An 18,990-nucleotide genomic window follows, 5' to 3' on the forward strand; every position below is an offset into this window, starting at 1 on the left:
CAAGGGGTAGAATTTTTCTCAGCCTAGCCTGTGCTTGTTAACAGGAGACGTTGCTTCTACAGGGATGGGATACACTTAAATAGATAGGGTGCAAGAATATTTGCTGATGCTATCGAGGCAGAGTTTGATAAACTGCTAGTTTGGGGGGGGGGATACATGGACTAATAGATTACCGGTAGCCTCTGCCATAGGCAAAAGTGATTCTTGCAATGCTTCTATTAGAACGAGCAGTAGCCTGGAAAGCAAGGCAATGGAGATTTTAAGGACTGCTGGGAATCATAGTAGAACAAATAAAGACGTGCTGTGCTAGGGTAACTAAGAGTAGAAACAGGTGCATGTATACTTGCATGTTCACCAACACTAGGAGTACAGTTAATAAATTTGATGAGCTTGAAGTGCTAGTCAAGACATCAAAGGCAGATATTGTTGGGATATCAGAGATGTGGTGTCACACAAACATAAGCAGTGCAGAATTGGAATTTCGGGCGTACAATGTGTACAGAAAGGATAGACAGGACCGGAAGCGAGGAGGGGTTATGCTGTTAGTGAAGAAACACATAAAATCCAAGGAAGTGCATCCAGCTGATGTTGGTGGACAATGCAATGTTGAGTCTCTTTGGTGTGACATAAGCACTGGGAAAGGAAAAATGAGAGTAGGTGTGTGTTGTAGGTCTAATAAATCTGATGAGTATAATGAGCAATTGTGCAGAGAAATAGTGTGCCAGTAAATCAGAATGTCTTATAAAAGGGGATTTTAACTTTCCAGATATTTACTGGAACTTGTGGATGGTCACTTGCATACTAGCAAGGCTTTTGTGGATTTATTGGATGACTGTTTTCTACAGCAAAATGTTTGAGAGGCAACCAGAGGGATTAATACTTTTCATCTGATTATCAGCAGTGATTATTCATGCATTAAGAATTTCCAGATAAAGGAACCACTGGGTGACAGTGATCACAGTGTAGTGATGCGAGAATTACTTAATGATGTAACTACCATCAAGGCTAAAGGGAAGAGCTTTTGCTTTCATAAAAGTGGCTACAGGGGTCTCAGACAGTTTTTAAATTCTGTACAGTGGGATCAACTGATGATATTACCAACATTGAATTCTAAATGGGAAGCCTTCAGGGACTTAATTTTAAAGGCTACTAGGCTTGTCATTAAAACTAAGAAATACTGTTCAAGTTTTAGGCCTAAATGGATGTCAGATGAACTAATAAGGCTCGTGGCACAGAAGAAAAATGTATGGGATGCATATAAAGTGTCAAGTGACACAGAAGCCTATAGCAGATATAAACTAGTCTGTAATCAAGTCACAAAGGAGGTAGTAGTAGTATTAGTGGCATGTGATGCAAGAAAGCATGTGTATGAGCTTATGCAGCATCAGCCAAAAAAAAAAAAAAATCACACCATTCCCTCCAAATGCCTGTCCAGTTCTTCTTAAATTTATTCAACCTATCAACTTCCACGACAGATGGAAGTTTGTTCCAGCAAATAACCACCCGCTGGCTAAAGGCAAATTTCCGCACATCTATTCTACATCTGTCTTTTCTTAATTTGAATTTATGCTCCCTTAGGTTCGTAATCTGAATAAGTGGAAGGATCCCATCAGAATTCAGCGTGCTCAACCCATTCAAGGCCTTATACACCTCAATCAGATCACCGCACAGGTGCCTAGTCTCCAGCCACTGCAATTTGCAGAACTTGAGCCTCTCTTGGTAAGAGGACCCCTTCATTCCCTTCACCAATCTTGTTGCCCTTCTCTGTACATGCTCAAGTAAATCTACGTCCTTCCTAAAATGAGGCCTCCAGACCTGTACGTAGTACTCAAGGCGTGGCCTGACCATTGCCTTATACAGAGGGATAATCACCTCCTTTTCCCTGCTAGCAAAATTTCTATATATCATTGACAAAACCTCATGACCTGCCCTGGCAGCCTGTCTGCATTGCTCAGAAAACTTCATATCTGCCTGCACAATTACTCCCAGGTCTTTTTCATTTTCTAACACCTTAAATGTAGTACCACACAGTTGGTACATTTCTCTGGGGTTACTTCTACCCATATGCAGCATTTGTCAAGGTTAAACTTCAGTTGCCGCTTCTTAGCCCATCTGCCCAAATTATCTAGATCCTGTTGCAGTAGCACACTGCCATTACTGTCATTAACAACCCTGCCAACCTTTGTATCATCTGCAAACTTCGACATTAAGCCTGATATACCTTCATAAATATCATTGATAAATATACAAAACAACAGTGGACCTAACACCGAATCCTGTGTTAGTCCACGAAGATCAGCACCCATTGATTACCATCTTCTGTCTTCTCCCACTTAACCATCCTTTTATCCATTGTAGCAACTTACCCTTAATACCATTCTGCTCCAATTTGTACAATAGTCTTTCATGTGCAACAGTGTCAAAAGCTTTCCTGAAATCCAAATATATGATATAAAAATTATATTTTGTATCCAGTTCCTTTGTAACCACATCATAATATCCTATCAAATTTGTCAGACAAGACTTTCCCTTAACAAACCCATACTGTGTCTGAATTATTGCTACAGTTTTGTCTAGCTGATCCTGCAATGCATCTTTAACCAGTGACTCCATTATTTTACCCGGAACAGAATTTAAACTAACTGGTCTGTAATTATTCATGTCACCCTTTGATCCCCCTTTGTGAATTGGGGATACATTTGCACATCTCCAGTCCATGGGAATCTCCCCTGAGTCCAAGGATGCTCTCATAATTATGGCTAAGGGTTTGCTTAGTTGCTTTGCCGCCTCCTTTAATATAACTGGATAGATCCCATCCACCCCAGGTGCTTTTCTTATGTTTAACTTCAACAATTTCTCCTCCACTTTGCTCTCAGTTATTACAAAATCATTAAGTATCCTCCTACAATTTGATAACCTTCTGCCATTTTTAAACTTTAATAATTCCTCATGTGTGAATGTAGATGCAAAATACTCATTGTTTGTTTGATGTCAAGTGGCCCAATCGGATTCATCCCCTTCCTTTTAGAGTTTAAGTAAATATATATAAGTAAAGAAATCCTTGCTGTTTTTCTTAGCATATTTTGTCAAGGATTTCTCATAATCTGCCTTCGCCTGCCTAACCTCCTTTGTGACCTGATTACAGACTAGCTTATATCTGCCATAGGCTTCTGAGTCGCTTGATAATTTATATGCATCCCATGCATTTTTCTTCCCTGTTACGAGTCTCATTAGTTCATTAGATAACCGTTTAGGCCTAAATCTTGAACAATATTTCTTAATAGGTATGAAACTTTTAGAAGCATCCACGATTAATTCCTTGAATGCTTCCCACTTAGAATTTACTGTTGGTAACATCGTCAGTTTATCCCACTGTACAGAATTTAAAAACTTTCTGAGACCACTGTACTCACCTTTATGGAAGCAAAAACCCTTTCCTTTACCCCTGATGGTAATTATATCTTTAAGTAAATCCCACATCAGTACACTGTGATCACTGCCACCTAGTGGTTTCTTTATCTGCAAATTCTTAATACACGAGTGATCACTGCTGATAACCAGATCAAGAGTATTACCCTCTCTGGTTGCCTCTCAAACATGCTGCTGCAGAAAACAGTCATCCAATAAATCCACAAAAGTCTGACTAGTGTGTGAGTGACGAACCCACAAGTTCCAGTCAATATCTGGGAAGTTAAAATCCCCCATTATAAGACATTCCGATTTACTAGCCCACTATTTCTCTGTACAATTGTTCATTGTACTCATTCGAGTCATTAGGTCTATAACACAATCCTATTCTTATTTTTGCTTTTGCAGTGCTTATGTCGCACCAAACTGACTCAACAGTGCACTGTTCATCTATATCAACTGGGTGCACTTCTTTTGATTTTATGTTTTTCTTAATTAACAGCATAACACCTCCTGCCTGTCTATCCTCTCTGTACACATTGTACTCCCGAAATTCCAGTTCTGCATTCCTTATACCTGTGTGACACCACATCTCTGCTATCCCAACAATATCCACCTTTGATGTCTTGACCAACACTTCAAATTCATCAAATTTATTTACTATACTTTTAGCATTGGTATACACCAATGTGTATACCAATGCTTGCATAGGTTTCGCCTGCGTAACCTCTGCAAGCATAGGTTACGCAGGCGAAGGCATATTACGAGAAAACCTTGGCAAAGGATGCAAAGAAAAACAGCAAAGAGTTCCTTACTTATGTAAACCCTAGAATGAAAGGGATGAATCAGATTGTACCACTTAACATAGATGGGTTGACTATTGATGATCATGCTCATGTAGCTGATAGACTGAATGGGTATTTTGCATCCACATTCATACATGAGGAGCTATTCAGTGAGGTGAGTGCCAGAAGTTTATCAAACTAACAGGAAGCTAAGTGATTTTGTAATTACTGAGAGCAAAGTGGAGGAGAAATTGTTGAAGTTAAACATAAAAAAGATACCTGGGGTGGATGGGATCTATCCAGTTATATTAAAGGAGGCAACAAGTGAAGTAATTAATCCCTTAGCCATAATTATGAGAACTTTCTTGGACTCAAGGGAGGTCCCCATGGACTGGAGGTGTGCAAATGTATCTCCAATTCACAAAGAGGGTTCAAAAGGTGACACAGGTAACCAGTAGCGTAGCTACCCTTTTTCGGGCCCAGAGGAAAAGAACATGTTCGGTCCCCTACTTAATTAATAAAAATTGCAAAAACAGCCAAAGACGCAGGGCCCCTAAAGGGCCCAGGTCCGGAGGCAATTACCTTGCATGCCTACATGGTAGCTACGCCACTGCAGGTAACTATAGACATGTTAGTTTAACTTAACTTGTATTCCAGGGAATATAATGGAATCACTGGTTAAAGAATCATTGCAGGATCATCTAGACAAGACTGCAGTAATAGTTAAGACACCGCATGGGTTTGTTAAAGGAAGGTTTTGTCTGACCAATTTGATTGGATATTATGATGTGGTCACAAAACAACTGAATGCCAAAAATAATTTTTATATCATATACTTGGAGTTCAGAAAAGCTTTTGATACTGTTGCACATGGAAGACTGCTATACAAATTGGAGAGGTATGGCATTAAGGCTAAGTTGCTACAATGGATAAAGGGATGGTTGAGTGGGAGATGACAGAGTGGTAATTAACGGACACTGCTCTTTGTGGACAAATGTTATTAGTGGAGTTACACAGGGTAACTCCGTTAATAACATTTCGGTGTTGGGTTCATTGTTGTTTTGTATATTTATCAATGATATTGATGAAGGTATATCAGGTTTAATGTCCAAGTTTGCAGATGATACAAAGGTTGGCATGGTTGTTAATGACAGTAATGGCAGTGTGTTACTGCAACAGGATCTAGAAAATTTGGGCAGATGGGCTGATCTTATAATATTGTACTTGATTTATTTCTGTAGATTACCATTAGTATTTTTTTGCAATTCTTTAAAGAATAACCTTATTTTTGTCTATCTGCTGTATTGGACTCTAATTATTCGTCCCTCCTTGGCAGTTTTATTTTAATGCTACAAATATTAATTATACTATATTATAATTTTCTAATTTGGAAGGATGAACTCCAAAGGAATAAAAAGAAGGGCTTTGACATTAAAAGTAAAACTTGATGTCATAAAAAAAATAGTGGAATCAAATCCCTCTTGCACACGAGTCGAGGTGGCAAAAAAACTTAACACGGCAGTTTCTACAGTAAACGGAATTATGTCATGAAAAGAAGTGTTGAACTTGGAGTGGATTTCATTCCTTCCAATGGGTGGACTGATAGATTTAAGAAGAAATATGGTTTAGTTTACAAAGTAATTTGTGGAGAATCTTCTAGTGTGAATATGTTACGAGTTGATGAGTGAAGAAAAGGGAAACTACATGTTTTGATCAAATAATATAGAAAGTGTGATATTTATAATGTTGATGAATTAGGAATCTTTTGTAACCTACTTTATAATAAGACTTATGCATTCAAAGGACAGAATTGCCATGGTGGTAAACTGAGTAAGAGAGAATTACGGTGCTAGTGGGGACTAATATGGATAGCTCGGAGAAACTACCATTGCTTGTGATAGGAAAACCCAAGAAACCACGCTGTTTCAAGAATGTGAAAACACTTCCATGTAAATACGGGAACAATAAAACAGCATGGATGACGTGCTCTTTTTGATGAGTATTTAAGAGCTCTAGATTCAAACATTGCAGGAGAGAATCGAAAAATTCTTTTATTTGTCGATAACTGCCCTGCTCATCCCAAAAACAATGAGCACTTAAACAATGTCAATGTGGATTCTTCCTTGGGGATTCCACATCAGTTATCAAAGTTTCAAAAAGATTTTCATAAGCACCTTGTACATAAATTACTTACCTGTGCAAAACTGAAAACTTCAAAATTTCTTTGTTAGATGCAATGCATTATTTAGAATGCATCATGGCATACACTGAGCCCTACTGTTATAATTAATTCCTTTAAAAAGGCTGGGTTCTATAATGATATAGAAGAAACTGTTGATAGTGTGGAAAGTGATGAACAAGAAGGGATTCCTTTTGATGAATAGGATTTCCTACAGAATAGTTTGGGATTTACAGTAAATTTTTATGATTATGTTGATGTAGACAAAGATGTTATCGCATGTGAATTGCAAAATATTGAAGATATTTGCAATGAAGATCAAAACATGACTGATAGTGAGTCTGAACAAGAAAATGAGCCTGCTGTACGAACATTCCGAGGTGCAATGACTGGTGCTCTTCACTGCAGAAATTCATTCATAGTGTGCCCCATGTTCCTGAGTCAGTGTTGAAAATGTCTTAGGGAAATTGATTTAATCTGTATGAAGCTCTACCCAAAATATTTGAAGCAATCTTCTCTGGATAGCTACTTTAAAAAATAATAAACATATTTTAGTTATTTTTTTGTACTACTTGTAATAATTGTAATTGATTTTTATCATTCTCATTACCTTTCTTCTCATTGCATCCTTGTTATAATTTTGAAATCTTATTAAAATCTTGTCGTATAGACAAGACTGCAGTAATAATTAAGACACAGCATGGGTTTGTTAAAGAGAGGTCTTGTCTGACCAATTTGATTGGATACTATGATGTGGTCACAAAGGAACCGAATGGCAAAAATAATTTTGATATCATATACAGTACTTGGATTTCAGGAAAGCTTTTGATACTGTTGCACATGGAAGACTGGTGTACAAATTGGAGAGGTATGGCATTAAGGGTAAGTTGCTACAATGGATAAAGGGATGGTTGACTGGGAGACAACAGAGAGTGTTAATCAATGGAGACTGCTCTTCGTGGACAAATGTTATTAGTGTTGGGTGCATTGTTTTGTATATTTATCAATGATATTGATGAAGGAATATCAGGTATAGTGTCCAAGTTTGCAGATGATACAAAGGTTGGCAGGGTTGTTAACGACAGTAAAGACAGTATGCTACTCCAACTGGATCTAGATAAGTTGGGAAAATGGGCTGAAAAGTGGCAACTGAAGTTTAACATTGACAAATGCAAAGTACTGCATATGGGTAGCAATAACTGAAGAGAAACGTATCAATTCTGTGTTACTACACTCAGGGAAGTGGAAAGCAAAAAAGACCTGGGGTAATTGTGTAGTTAGATATGAAGTTTTCTGAACAGTGCAAAAAGGCTGCAAGAGTAGCTCATGGTGTCTTGTCATTGATATACAGGAATTTTTTTAGCAGGGATTGATACAGGAATTTTGCTAGCCATAATTATGAAAGCTTCCTTGGACTCTGGTGAGTTCCCCATGGACTGGAGATGTGCAAATGTGTCCCCAATTCACAAAGGGGATCAAAGGGTGACACGAGTAATTACAGACGTGTTAGTTTGACTTCTGTTCTTGGGAAAATAAGAGAGTCACTGGTTAAGGAGATGATGCAGGATCATTTAGACAAGACTGCATTTATAGTTCAGACACAGTGTGGGTTTGTTAAAGGGAAGTCTTGTCTGGCAATTTTGATTGGATACTATGATGTGGTTACAAAGGAACTGGATGCAAAAAATAATTTTGATATCATATACTAGGATTTTTGGAAATCTTTTGATACCGTGGCACATGGAAGACTACTGTACAAATTGGAGCAGAATGGTGTTAAGGGTAAGTTGCTACAATGGATAAAGGATGGTTGAGTGGGAGAAGACAGAGGGTGGTAATCGATGGGTGCTGCTCTTCGTGGACTAACTAATATTATTAGTGGAGTCCCACAGGGTTCGGTGTTGGGTCCACTGTTGTTTTGTATATTTATCAATGATATTGATGAAGTTATATCAGGCTTAGTGTCGAAGTTTGCAGATGATACAAAGGTTGGCAGGGTTGTTAATAACAGTAATGGCAGTGTGCTACTGCAACAGGATCTAGATAATTTGAGCAGATGGGCTAAGAAGTGGCAACTGAAGTTTAACCTTGACAAATATGATACTGTTGCACATGGAGACTACTATACATGGAGCAGTATGGCATTAAGGGCAACTTGCTACAATGGATAAAAGGAAAGGATGGTTGAGTGGGAGAAGACAGTGGTTATCAATGGACAGTGCTCTTCTTGGACTAATGTTATTAGTGGAGTCCCCCAGGGTTCTGTTATGGGCTCATTGTTAGCATTAGCATTAGCATTAGCATTAGTAGAGGCATTTGATGCAAGAAAGCAAGCTTATGCAGCATCAGCCAAAAAAAAAAAAAAAAAAAAAAAACCCACTTCCACTTCACCCCTCTGTTCGTTCAAAATACCTGTCCAGCTGAGCCTTAAACTTATTTAGGCTATCAACTTCCACGACAAGGGATGGAAGTCTGTTCCACCCACCAACCACCCGCTGGCTAAAGGCAAATTTCCGCACATCTATCCTACATCTGTCTTTCCTCAATTTGAATTTATGCCCTCTCAGGTGATTTTTCTGAGCTAGAGGAAGAATCCCATCAGCATTGAGCATGCTCAAACCATTCAAGGCTTTGTACACCTCTATCAGATCACCCCGCTGGTACCTAGTTTCCAGACACTGTAATTTGCAAAACTTAAGCCTTTCTTCGTAAGAGAACCCCTTTGTCCCATTCACCAATCTAGTTGCCCTTCTCTGTACTCGTTCCAGCAGCTCTACATCCTTCCTGAAATGAGGCCTCCAGGCCTGTATACAGTACTCTAGGTGTGGCCTGACCATTGCCTTATACAAGGGAATAATCACCTCCTTATCCCTGCTAGAAAAATTCCTATATATCATTGACAATACACCATGAGCTACTCTTGCAGCTCGTCTGCACTGCTCAGAGAACTTCATATCTGCCTGCACCACCACCCCCAGGTCCCTTTCATTCTCTACCACTGTCAGTGTAGTACCACAGAGTTGATACGTTGCTCTGGGGTTGCTGTTTCCCATATGTAGTACTTTACATTTGTCAATGTTAAACTTCATTTGCCACCTCGAAGCCCATCTGCTCAACCTTTCCAAATCCTGTTGCAGCAGCATAGTGTCAGTAGTGTCCTTGACAACCCTGCCAACCTTCGTATCGTCTGCAAACTTGGACATTAAGCCTGATATACCATCATCAATATCATTTATAAATACAGAAAACAATAAAGGCCCCAATACTGAACCCTGAGGGACTCCACTAATAACATTAGTCCACGATGAGCAGTGTCCATTGATTACCACTCTCTGTCTTCTCCCCCTCAACCACCCCTTTATCCATAGCAGCAACTTGCCTCCAATGCCACACTGCTCCAATTTGTGCAGCAGTCTTCCATGTGCAACAGTATCAAAAGCCTTTCTAAGATCCAAGTATATAATATCAAAGTTATTCCCTGCATCCAGTTCTTTTGTGACTGCATCATAGTATCCAATCAAATTGGTCAGGCAAGACTTCCCCTTAACAAAACCATGCTGTGTCCTAGCTATAACTGAAGTCTTGTCTAGATGATCCTGCAGTGCTTCTTTCACCAGTGCCTCCATTAATTTTCCGGGAACAGAAGTTAAACTCACAGGTCTATAATTACTTGTGTCAGCCTTTGATCCCCCTTTGTGAATTGGGGTCACATTTGCACATCTCCAGTCAATGGGTACCTCCCCTGAGTCCAAGTTGTTTTAGGTATTTATCAATGATATTTATGAAGGTATATCAGGATTAATGTCTAAGTTTTCAGACGATACAAATGTTGGAAAAGTTATTAATGACAGTAATGATATTACGCTACTTCAACAGGATCTGGAAAAGTTGTGCAGATGGACTGAGAGGTGGCAGTTGAAGTTTAGCATTGACGAATATAAAGTATACTGCATATAGGTAGCAGTAACTACTGCTACCTGAACTTTCTGAACAGTGCAAAAAAGGCTGCAAGAGTAGCTCATGGTGTCTTGTCATTGATATACAGGAATTTTCCTACAGGGATAAGGGAGTGATTGGCCCCTTGTACAAGGCAATGGTGATGTCACACCTTTAGTACTGTATACAGTTCTTGAGCCTCATTTTAGGAAAGATGTAGAGCTGCTGGAATGAGTACAGAGAAAGGAAATGAGATTGTTGAGTGTAACAAAGGGTTGGTGTTACCAAGAAAGGCTTAAGTTCTGCAAATTGCAGCTTCTGGAGACTAGGCACCTTCAAGGTGATTTAATTGAGGTGTATAAGATCTTGAATGGATTGAGCAAGCTCAATGCTAATTGGATCTTGCTCTTGCTCAGATTACTCACTTGATGGGGCATAAATTCAAATTGGTGCCTCCATAGCCAGGTGGGCAGGAGCAGCAGTGCGTAGCACACGCTTCTTGATTAGACCAGGGTTCGAGCCCGTGACCACCGAATGCGGAAAGGTCAGGGAATGACCACCGCATATCCCCGGAGCAATATGGCCTTAGTTGCTAATGCTCCTAAAAACCAAATAACAAACAAACAAATTCAAATTGAATAAAGACAATTGTAGAATAGATATGTGTGAAAATTCGTCTTTAGCCAGTGGTTGGTTGATGGCTGGAACAAACTTCCATCTGTCGTAGTGAAGGTGAGCAACTTAAATAAGATCAAGGCAGAACTAGACAAACATTTGGAGTGAATGGATAAATGAAATTCGAAGGGTGGTGTTTTTTTTTTTTTTTTTTTTTTTTACTGTGCTTATAAGCTTGTGTTCTTGCATCATATGGCCTGCTTATGCTAATGTTATCGGATTAGTTATAAACCAAAGTAGCATGTTAGATATGATTTTGCAGAGTGAAGATTTTACTTCAAGGTCTCTTGTGAACAAGATTAGTGGCTCACAATTCATTTAGTTTTATAGTTTGTATGTGAAACATTAGGTCGAGGTTGCAGTTTGTTAATTGTGTTTATTAAATGTTTTCAGAAATTTTAGGTTGTTTTTAAACAACATTGCACTGTAACTTTCTTCTGTTTGTATTTGCCTCTGTGCCACCCAAAAGAAATTTAAGTAGTTCAGAGTATTCTGGCCTTTCAGAATGCATGCACAAGTAATTATCTTTTACGGAAAAGGTTCTAGCATCAAAGACTTTGCCCTTTCAAAATGCATGCTGTGGCATATTTTGTAAGGAGAAATAATTTTATTTTTACTGTACTATCTGTACACTATGTACTGTATGTTTACTATTTCATGATTTAGAATGGATTGGGTCTTGAGGTTGCCAGATTTTGAGAGGTTTAACTGCATTATGCTAAGACAACTTCGATTGCAATGTACTCAACTTAGTTGAATGCAAATTGTTGGCCTGACACCAAAAATGGTCTGCCTGAAGACTTGTTACTCCCCCATCCCCTAAAATTTTGATTGTGGTTTCCATTAAGAGAACACTCCTTGGGCTGTTGAAGGTTGTCATAGTATAGTACTATGTCCTGTGCCATGAACTAGACAAACTAATGATTCTAGACAAACATTTGAAGTAAATGGATGGGCGAAATGGGAAGGGTGTGTTTTTTTTTTTTTTGGCTGATACTCTATAAGCTTCTTTCTTGCATTGTATGCAAGAAAGCAAACTTCACTCTGCTAATGCCATTTCTATGCTATTTTATTTTTTTGATATCTTTTCAAAAATTATGCACCCTTTGAAATCACCTAGCTGTAGAAAAGACAATCTCAGCAGGCATTGTAGTTATCGTTAAAGACTCATTAACATACAAATTGAATAATTCATTAACTTTGAAACCTTTTGAATTTAATGCAGTAAAGTGTAAAATATGTACAAATGTTGTAAAATTGTTTTATGCTTTGCATACCTTGTTCATTTTGCTTAGGTACATGCGAAAAACAAACTATTTCTCATGCAAAAACTCAATCTAGATTTAACAGGTAATTTCAGTACTTTGCATGTTCTTAGAAATACATTTACAGAATTTATATCTAAAGAGTATAGCCTCAGTTGTATTAAAATTTTAAGTTAAAGCTTTTTTTTTTTTTAACTTTGAAACATTAAAATATTTGCGTAACATTTTTCAATCATTCATATTGTATATATTGATGTGAACCTAGTTGCAGGTTTATTTTAAGATGCACTCTTTTTATGCACTGTGAAAATGAATGAATGTTATTTATCATAATGCCACTTCAATCAGTGGTAACTTAAGAAGAATTATTTACACATTCATAATAACAAGAAAAAATGGAATATACAATAAAACTTAATTAATCATATAGAACTGAATTTTTCTCCCAGTATGTTTTTTTTTTTTTTTTTTTGAGAAAACATTCTAGAAAGATAATTCCATACATTTAGATTTCTTGTGAATCTGACTGAATGCTGTGAATCCTACCTATCAGTGATTAGACTGCGAACATTCACCTTATATGATTTTAATGTATTTTTTATTTTGCCTGTAAATAGGAAATTTCATTGAAGTATGAAAAGATAGAAAGTTTGAATAGTTGACTATGATATTTTTATTAGATAAGTACTATAATAGGTTTTACATAAAGAAAACAATGTGATTATTTATAGGTATGTTTATGATAAAACTTTCCATCACTGCTAGAAATGGGGAAGTCATCAGATCATCATTCCGTTCTGTAGGTATTTATTTTATTAGAAATATTTGCAAATTTAATATTGAGTAATAGTAGATTTTAAAGCTGTCATTGTATTTTTGAATATGCTTTTGTCACTTACTTAAAATCAAGTCTATGAGAAGGATTACTCTGAATTAGGAAATTGATTTCTGTAGAATTAGGATATTGATTCCTAATTCTGTATGACTACCTATCCTAATTCTAAATTGATACCCATAAAATTTGGCTTCTAATTTTAAATCTTATGGCATTATGCTGTAGAAACAACTCTTTAAGCACTTTAGCATATACAGTAAACCTCCGCTATTCGCGGTATCTGTATTCGCTGTCGCTGATTTAATGTAAAATGAAACCTAAAAAAATGTGAATTTTACAGCGCCATGAACATTTTCCGCCATAAAAAAACATGGGCGTGTCCAAAATTATCTTTCCCTTTCAAAACAGCACTCAGTGGGTGGGTGTGGAGGGGTGACAAAATCGCTAATTTATATGCTTATAAATTTATAAATTTATATGCTTACAAAATCTATCGTTTTGTAGTGTAAAACAGACTTTTTCAAGAATGTTAATGGAAGAAAGTGACTTTATTGTGGACAAGTTCTTCCTAACCCGTACAAAAATATGGCTACAATAACAAGGGAAATGTGAAAAGATCAAAGAAGGTGAAGGTGACATTAGCGAATAAAATTGAGTTATTAGATAAAATTTTTCATGGTGAAAGTGTCTTCTCAGTGGCAAAACATTATAAAATCAATGAGTCGACAGTACAATCAATCAAGAAATCGGAAGAAAAAATCTGCCATAGTGTCCGTGGAAATGCGCTAACTGCTATAAAAATTTGCTCTGTAATTCGTGATGTTAAATTAGAAAAAAATGGAAAAAGCTTTAAATCTGTGGATAGAAGACCGAACTCAAAATAACATTCCGTTAAGTTCATTCGCCATTCGTGAAAAGGCAAAATTCGTTTATCGAAACTGGTGATAGCACTGGCGGGATAAGTTTTTTAGCTAGCAAAGGCGCTAGTTTGAAAGATTTGTTTGAAATTTCCAATAAATATTACATTTAATATTAAATTGTTTCTTATTTTCATTTCGATGCCATATGCTTGCATTTCACTATGTACTGTCTATGTACATAGTCATATTATGAAGGTACATATAATACATACATAGACAAAATTTTAGACTAGTTTTTCTTATATATTTCATACTTTGGAACGGAATCCCTTTATTACTATGGGAGCCATAACTCAGTATTCGTGTTTTCGGTATTCGCAGCATTTCTCAGGAACGTACCCCCTGCTATTCGCGTGGGTTTACTGTATCTATAATGCTCAGGGGTGTATTATGAGGGGGCATATGCCCTCCCTTAACCAAAAATTTGAAATTAAAGAAAAAGAATGCAGGAAGCATTTTGCTTTTTCTCTATTTTCTCAAGGGGTTTTCGGTGTACAAAGAGCTAACTGAAAGACAATCTCCAGAAAAACCAATGATTTTGTTCAGTGGCGTAACTATTTGAATGTAGCTGCATTTGATTCCAATCTTGAAAGGGGACTGTTAAATTTATAAGACAGATTCATTTTTAAGACAATGAATTTCATTAATAAACAAGAATTTTTTTTTGTTTAAATTAAATGTAACACGTTCTTATCAGCACAGCGACTGGCCATCTGAGTATTGTTTTGACTGTGCCACGCCTATAGAAATAGTAGAAAATAAAAGATAGTCATGAAATATGCAGCAAAACTAGTGGCAAATATACATATACACAGTGTGTACATCACATCTGATTTTATTCTAGTGTTGAATTTATTTTACATTTTTTGTGTGTAAAACCTAATTATACACTGATTGTTGTCGCAGGGCAATATGTTTTATTTTACAATACACAAATTTGTCACACATAAAAGTATAGCTATGGCTAGTGTTGTCGTTTTAGTGCCTTAGATTTGTTTTTTTTCCTTTTCTTTCCTTTTTTTTTTTTTTGTTTATCTGAAACGAAAAACTGCAGAACTACGAATGAGTTATTATACTATGCTAACCAGAGACATCTGAATTGCCAGATCCTTTGATCTTCACCTATATCGATGATGTTCTATAAGTGACCGATGCAGTGGGAGGAACCCTTCATGTATTGGAACCCTTCTCGTGGTGTTCAGAGAGTGAATTAAACAGTGACAAGGAAGAGTAAAACATCTACTTCAGTCACCCCAAAATTAGCAGGTTTCGATCACACAAGTTGTTTGTCTCACTCCAAAGCATGCAGTTTCATTAAATTTGTGGTTTTGAGGTCATTTTCTATTTTCACAACAACATTCTACCCTTGTCTATTGCTTTCTTTCTATACAGCTAACAAGACTTTACTTTGTCATTTTTAATACATTTTATAACCATTTTATATGTATTTGTTTTGTTTTTGCTTGGGGTGGGAAAATTTGTTGCAAAGTTACTTTAAGGAGAAACTGGGGAAATGAGAGTGGGGAAACAAAACAAAAAAATTCAGCCAATCAGATATTTTCATTTTGCTTTATTGGCACAGAAAGAAAGTCCTGCAACTCTTGTCATGAACTATTCTGTGATTCTGCATTGTCAAGTGTAGTGATTTTACATTTTCGAATTTCTCAGAGCAGAGCACAGAAAAAATTTACCCATTATAAAATGATGAACCATTCACAAACAGAGGCATAAGACTTACCAGGGGAACTCCGGTGGGCTGGAGGCCAGAGACCAAGGTGCAATTCCATGGCCATAAACATTGTTGCGAGGTTGCTAAAAGTTTTCCCCAGTAAGAATTTTTGACCCAGTCTGCCACTGTTCACAAATGTTGAATGATCCATAATGTCTGCTGATAGTCAAAAGGTTGTCCAGTTTTGATAATAATGTTACTCATTGCTGTAGATTTCTTATTTTTTTTTACTATTCTTTGCATATTATTACAACTTGACAGAATGATCTGTAATTTTGTTACTCTGGTTTCAGTATTTTTTTTTTTATTGAAAACCTGTTGCTGGATCATTTACAGATTATAGAAATGAATTTAAAAAAGTTTTTTCATGTCCTCACTTTATTTCCTCTTTTGGGTGCAGTAAACAATGAATACATACCTCTGAATGGAGAAGTGTGCATTGATTTGCTTTATGTGTGCAATTCAATGCCAACATTGTGGTGATTCTGTAATAAGAGATTTTTATGAATGAATTTCCTCTTTATGCTGTGGGTGACCACATGGTCAGAGGAGTTCACAAGATAGGGAGACTAGAAGAAACTGCTCCGTATTTAATGGGCATGGGTGCCGGCAGAATATTTTGAAAGGTGGTGCAAGTGGAAATAAATTTTTTGCTCTCAAATTTTTGAATTCATGCAATATTTAAATTGTCAAATTTGACAGAGTTATGTGTACAGCTGAGCCAACATTTCGTGATCAGTGGAAGAAAAGACTTATTTTGAAAGAAAGAATTTGTATTGTTTTAACGTTTAATAAATTAATGAAAATATTAAAAATTGTGTTGCACCACGACAAGACACACAAGACACTTGCACCACGCTGCCAGCACCCATGGTCATAGGCTTGAACCACAGTCACTCAAGGTACGTGTAGTTATGCACCCTTGCACTTGAAGACTCAACTTCGACGGCCTTCAGGTAATCATATTTATAATTCCAGTTTTCGTAAGTTTTTTTTTTTTTTTTTTTTTTATGTAAACCCCAAACACGAGAGGTATTAGAACCTATAGTACTTACTACCGTGCTTGGGTTGGAGGTTGAGAAGAAGATGAAAGAAGATATTTGTTGACATTGGACTTGAACTTCTGTAGACTATAATTTTCAGGAAATAGGTATGAAGGAAGCTTGTTCCAGAAAACGGCAGTTGAATGAATAAACAAGGAAGATGAAAAGTTGGTTCTGTGAGTTTGAAGTTGGACCGTAAATGGATGTTGGCTGGAGGCCGCACGTGTTCGGACTGTTTTGAAAGAGAGAGTGGGAATTATAGAAGCCAATTCAGAAGAACAGTGCTCATGGAAGTATCTGTAGACAAGGCATGCAACACAAACAGTACGCCTATGAGACAGCAAGTGGAGAGACTCTGTTAGATATGAATCATTAATTAACCTAACTGCCCTCTTCTGAATGGAATCAAGAAGCCTGAGAGAGGTTTTGGGGGCACCACCCCAGATGTGGGAACAATATTCCATGGCAGGGCGGATTTGCGATTTATACAGAGTGAGCAGCTGTTTGGAAGAAAAGTAATGCCGAGAGTGAAAAAGAAAACCAAGTTTTTTAGATGCAGAGGAAGCAATATTTGTAATGTGCTTGTGCCAAGAGAGATTAGAAGTCAGGATAATCCCCAAAAGAGATATATCATTTTGCCTAGAAATCGGAGTGTCACTTAAGATAAGCATAGGAGCAGAAGAATCCTTTTTGCGAGATATAAGACAAGACTGAGTTTTAGAAGGGTTGAAATCAACTAAGTTGTCTTTGCCCCACTGGAGAATTACCTGAAGATCGGCATTTAAGGAATTGGTAGTAGATTTTCGAGAAGTTGAAGCTGATTGAGCAGGACAAGGTTTCTGAAAATGGAAAGTGGAATGCAATGTGCTATCATCGGCAAAACTATGGATAGGATTTCCAGTCAATGGAAGAAGGTCATTAATATACAAGAGGAAAAGAGTGGGGGAAAGAACTGAACCTTGCAGGACACCGGCATTACTGGAGAAATTAGAAGACAGAAAGCCATCTACCATCGCCCTTAGTGAGTGAACAGAGAGAAAACTGGATAACCAATTACAAAAACAGTTGGCAAACCATAAGATGGAAGCTTGTTAAGAAGACTTTTATGCTAAACATGATCGAAAGCCTTTGAGATGTCAAGAGCAACTACTTGCGTTTCACCGAACCTTTCCATTGAATTAGTCCACAAATGAGTAACATAAGTCAGAATATCACCAGTGGATTGATACTTACGGAATCCATACTGGCGATCGTTGATCAGACGGAAGGTTTCTAGGTAGTTTGAGTTGGTGGTTAATTGATTTCTTCATTACTTTAGAAAGAGTAGAAGTAATTGCAATGGGACCATAATTGGATGAGAGGGATTTGTCATCCTTTTTAGGAACTGGCTGGATATAAGCAAATTTCCAATCAGAAGGAAAAACACCTTTGGAATAAGAAAGTGAAAAAAGGTGGCATCGAATAATAGTAAGTTCAGGAGCACAGGTTTTGAGAACAAGTTGAGAAATACCATCGGGACCTGGAGCTTTCTTAGCATCAATATTCATCAAAATCCTTCTGACTTCCTTTTTGACGGAGGACCACAGGAGGCATTGAATGGAGTGTGTTGAGAATTTTGGGAGGTTTTTTACCAAGATCATTAATACATGAGTTGGACGAAAAATGGGATGCTAGCATGTCAGCTTTATCCTTGGCTGAAGTGACAACAGAACTATCTTGTTTGGACAGAGGTGGGAGCAGAGATGGGCAAAAGTTGCGGCCAATAGCTTTGGCAAGAGATCAGAATGCTCGGCTACCATTAGAACAAGAAGCAAATTTTCTACTCTTAGCCTGTTCAAACTCTAGTTTGTACTGATTAATAACTGCTTTACGATTGTTGCAAGCTTCGATGTAGGCAGAAAATGAAACTGAAGAATTAGAAACAAGCCAATTACGATATGCAACATTCTTCTCTTGAACAGCCTTAGCATATTTATTGGAAAACCAAGGTTTAGATAAAGGACAAGATTTTAACGTGGAGTGTGGGATAAAGGATTCCATTCCTGCAAGAATAATTTAAATGACACGATCTGAGCAAACGTTGACATCAGAAGTTTTGAAACAGTAATCCGACCAAGGAAAAGAAGTCTCGCTAGTCACCCCATTTTGCATTCTTGTAATGCCAAACAACAAGAGTTTCGGAGAAGCCACGAGATAAAGGTTCCATTGGAGAAGA

At 37.3% G+C, this 18,990-nt stretch overlaps 1 protein-coding gene across 2 annotated transcripts in view; it reads left to right on the plus strand.

Annotated features, from left to right (window-relative positions):
• Positions 1–18,990, plus strand: part of Seipin (lipid droplet biogenesis associated protein seipin) — a 250,872-nt gene that overhangs the window by 83,989 nt on the left and 147,893 nt on the right. For both annotated transcript variants that reach the window (XM_090375568.1, XM_090375569.1), the window contains exon 4: positions 12,980–13,047. In XM_090375568.1, coding sequence (XP_090231694.1) covers positions 12,980–13,047 — 68 coding nt within the window. The remainder of the gene's footprint in view (positions 1–12,979; positions 13,048–18,990) is intronic.

This window comes from Mastigoproctus giganteus, chromosome 6, assembly GCF_048544385.1.
Source record: "Mastigoproctus giganteus isolate SK-2022 chromosome 6, ASM4854438v1, whole genome shotgun sequence".
Taxonomy (NCBI): Eukaryota; Metazoa; Arthropoda; class Arachnida; order Uropygi; family Thelyphonidae; genus Mastigoproctus; species Mastigoproctus giganteus.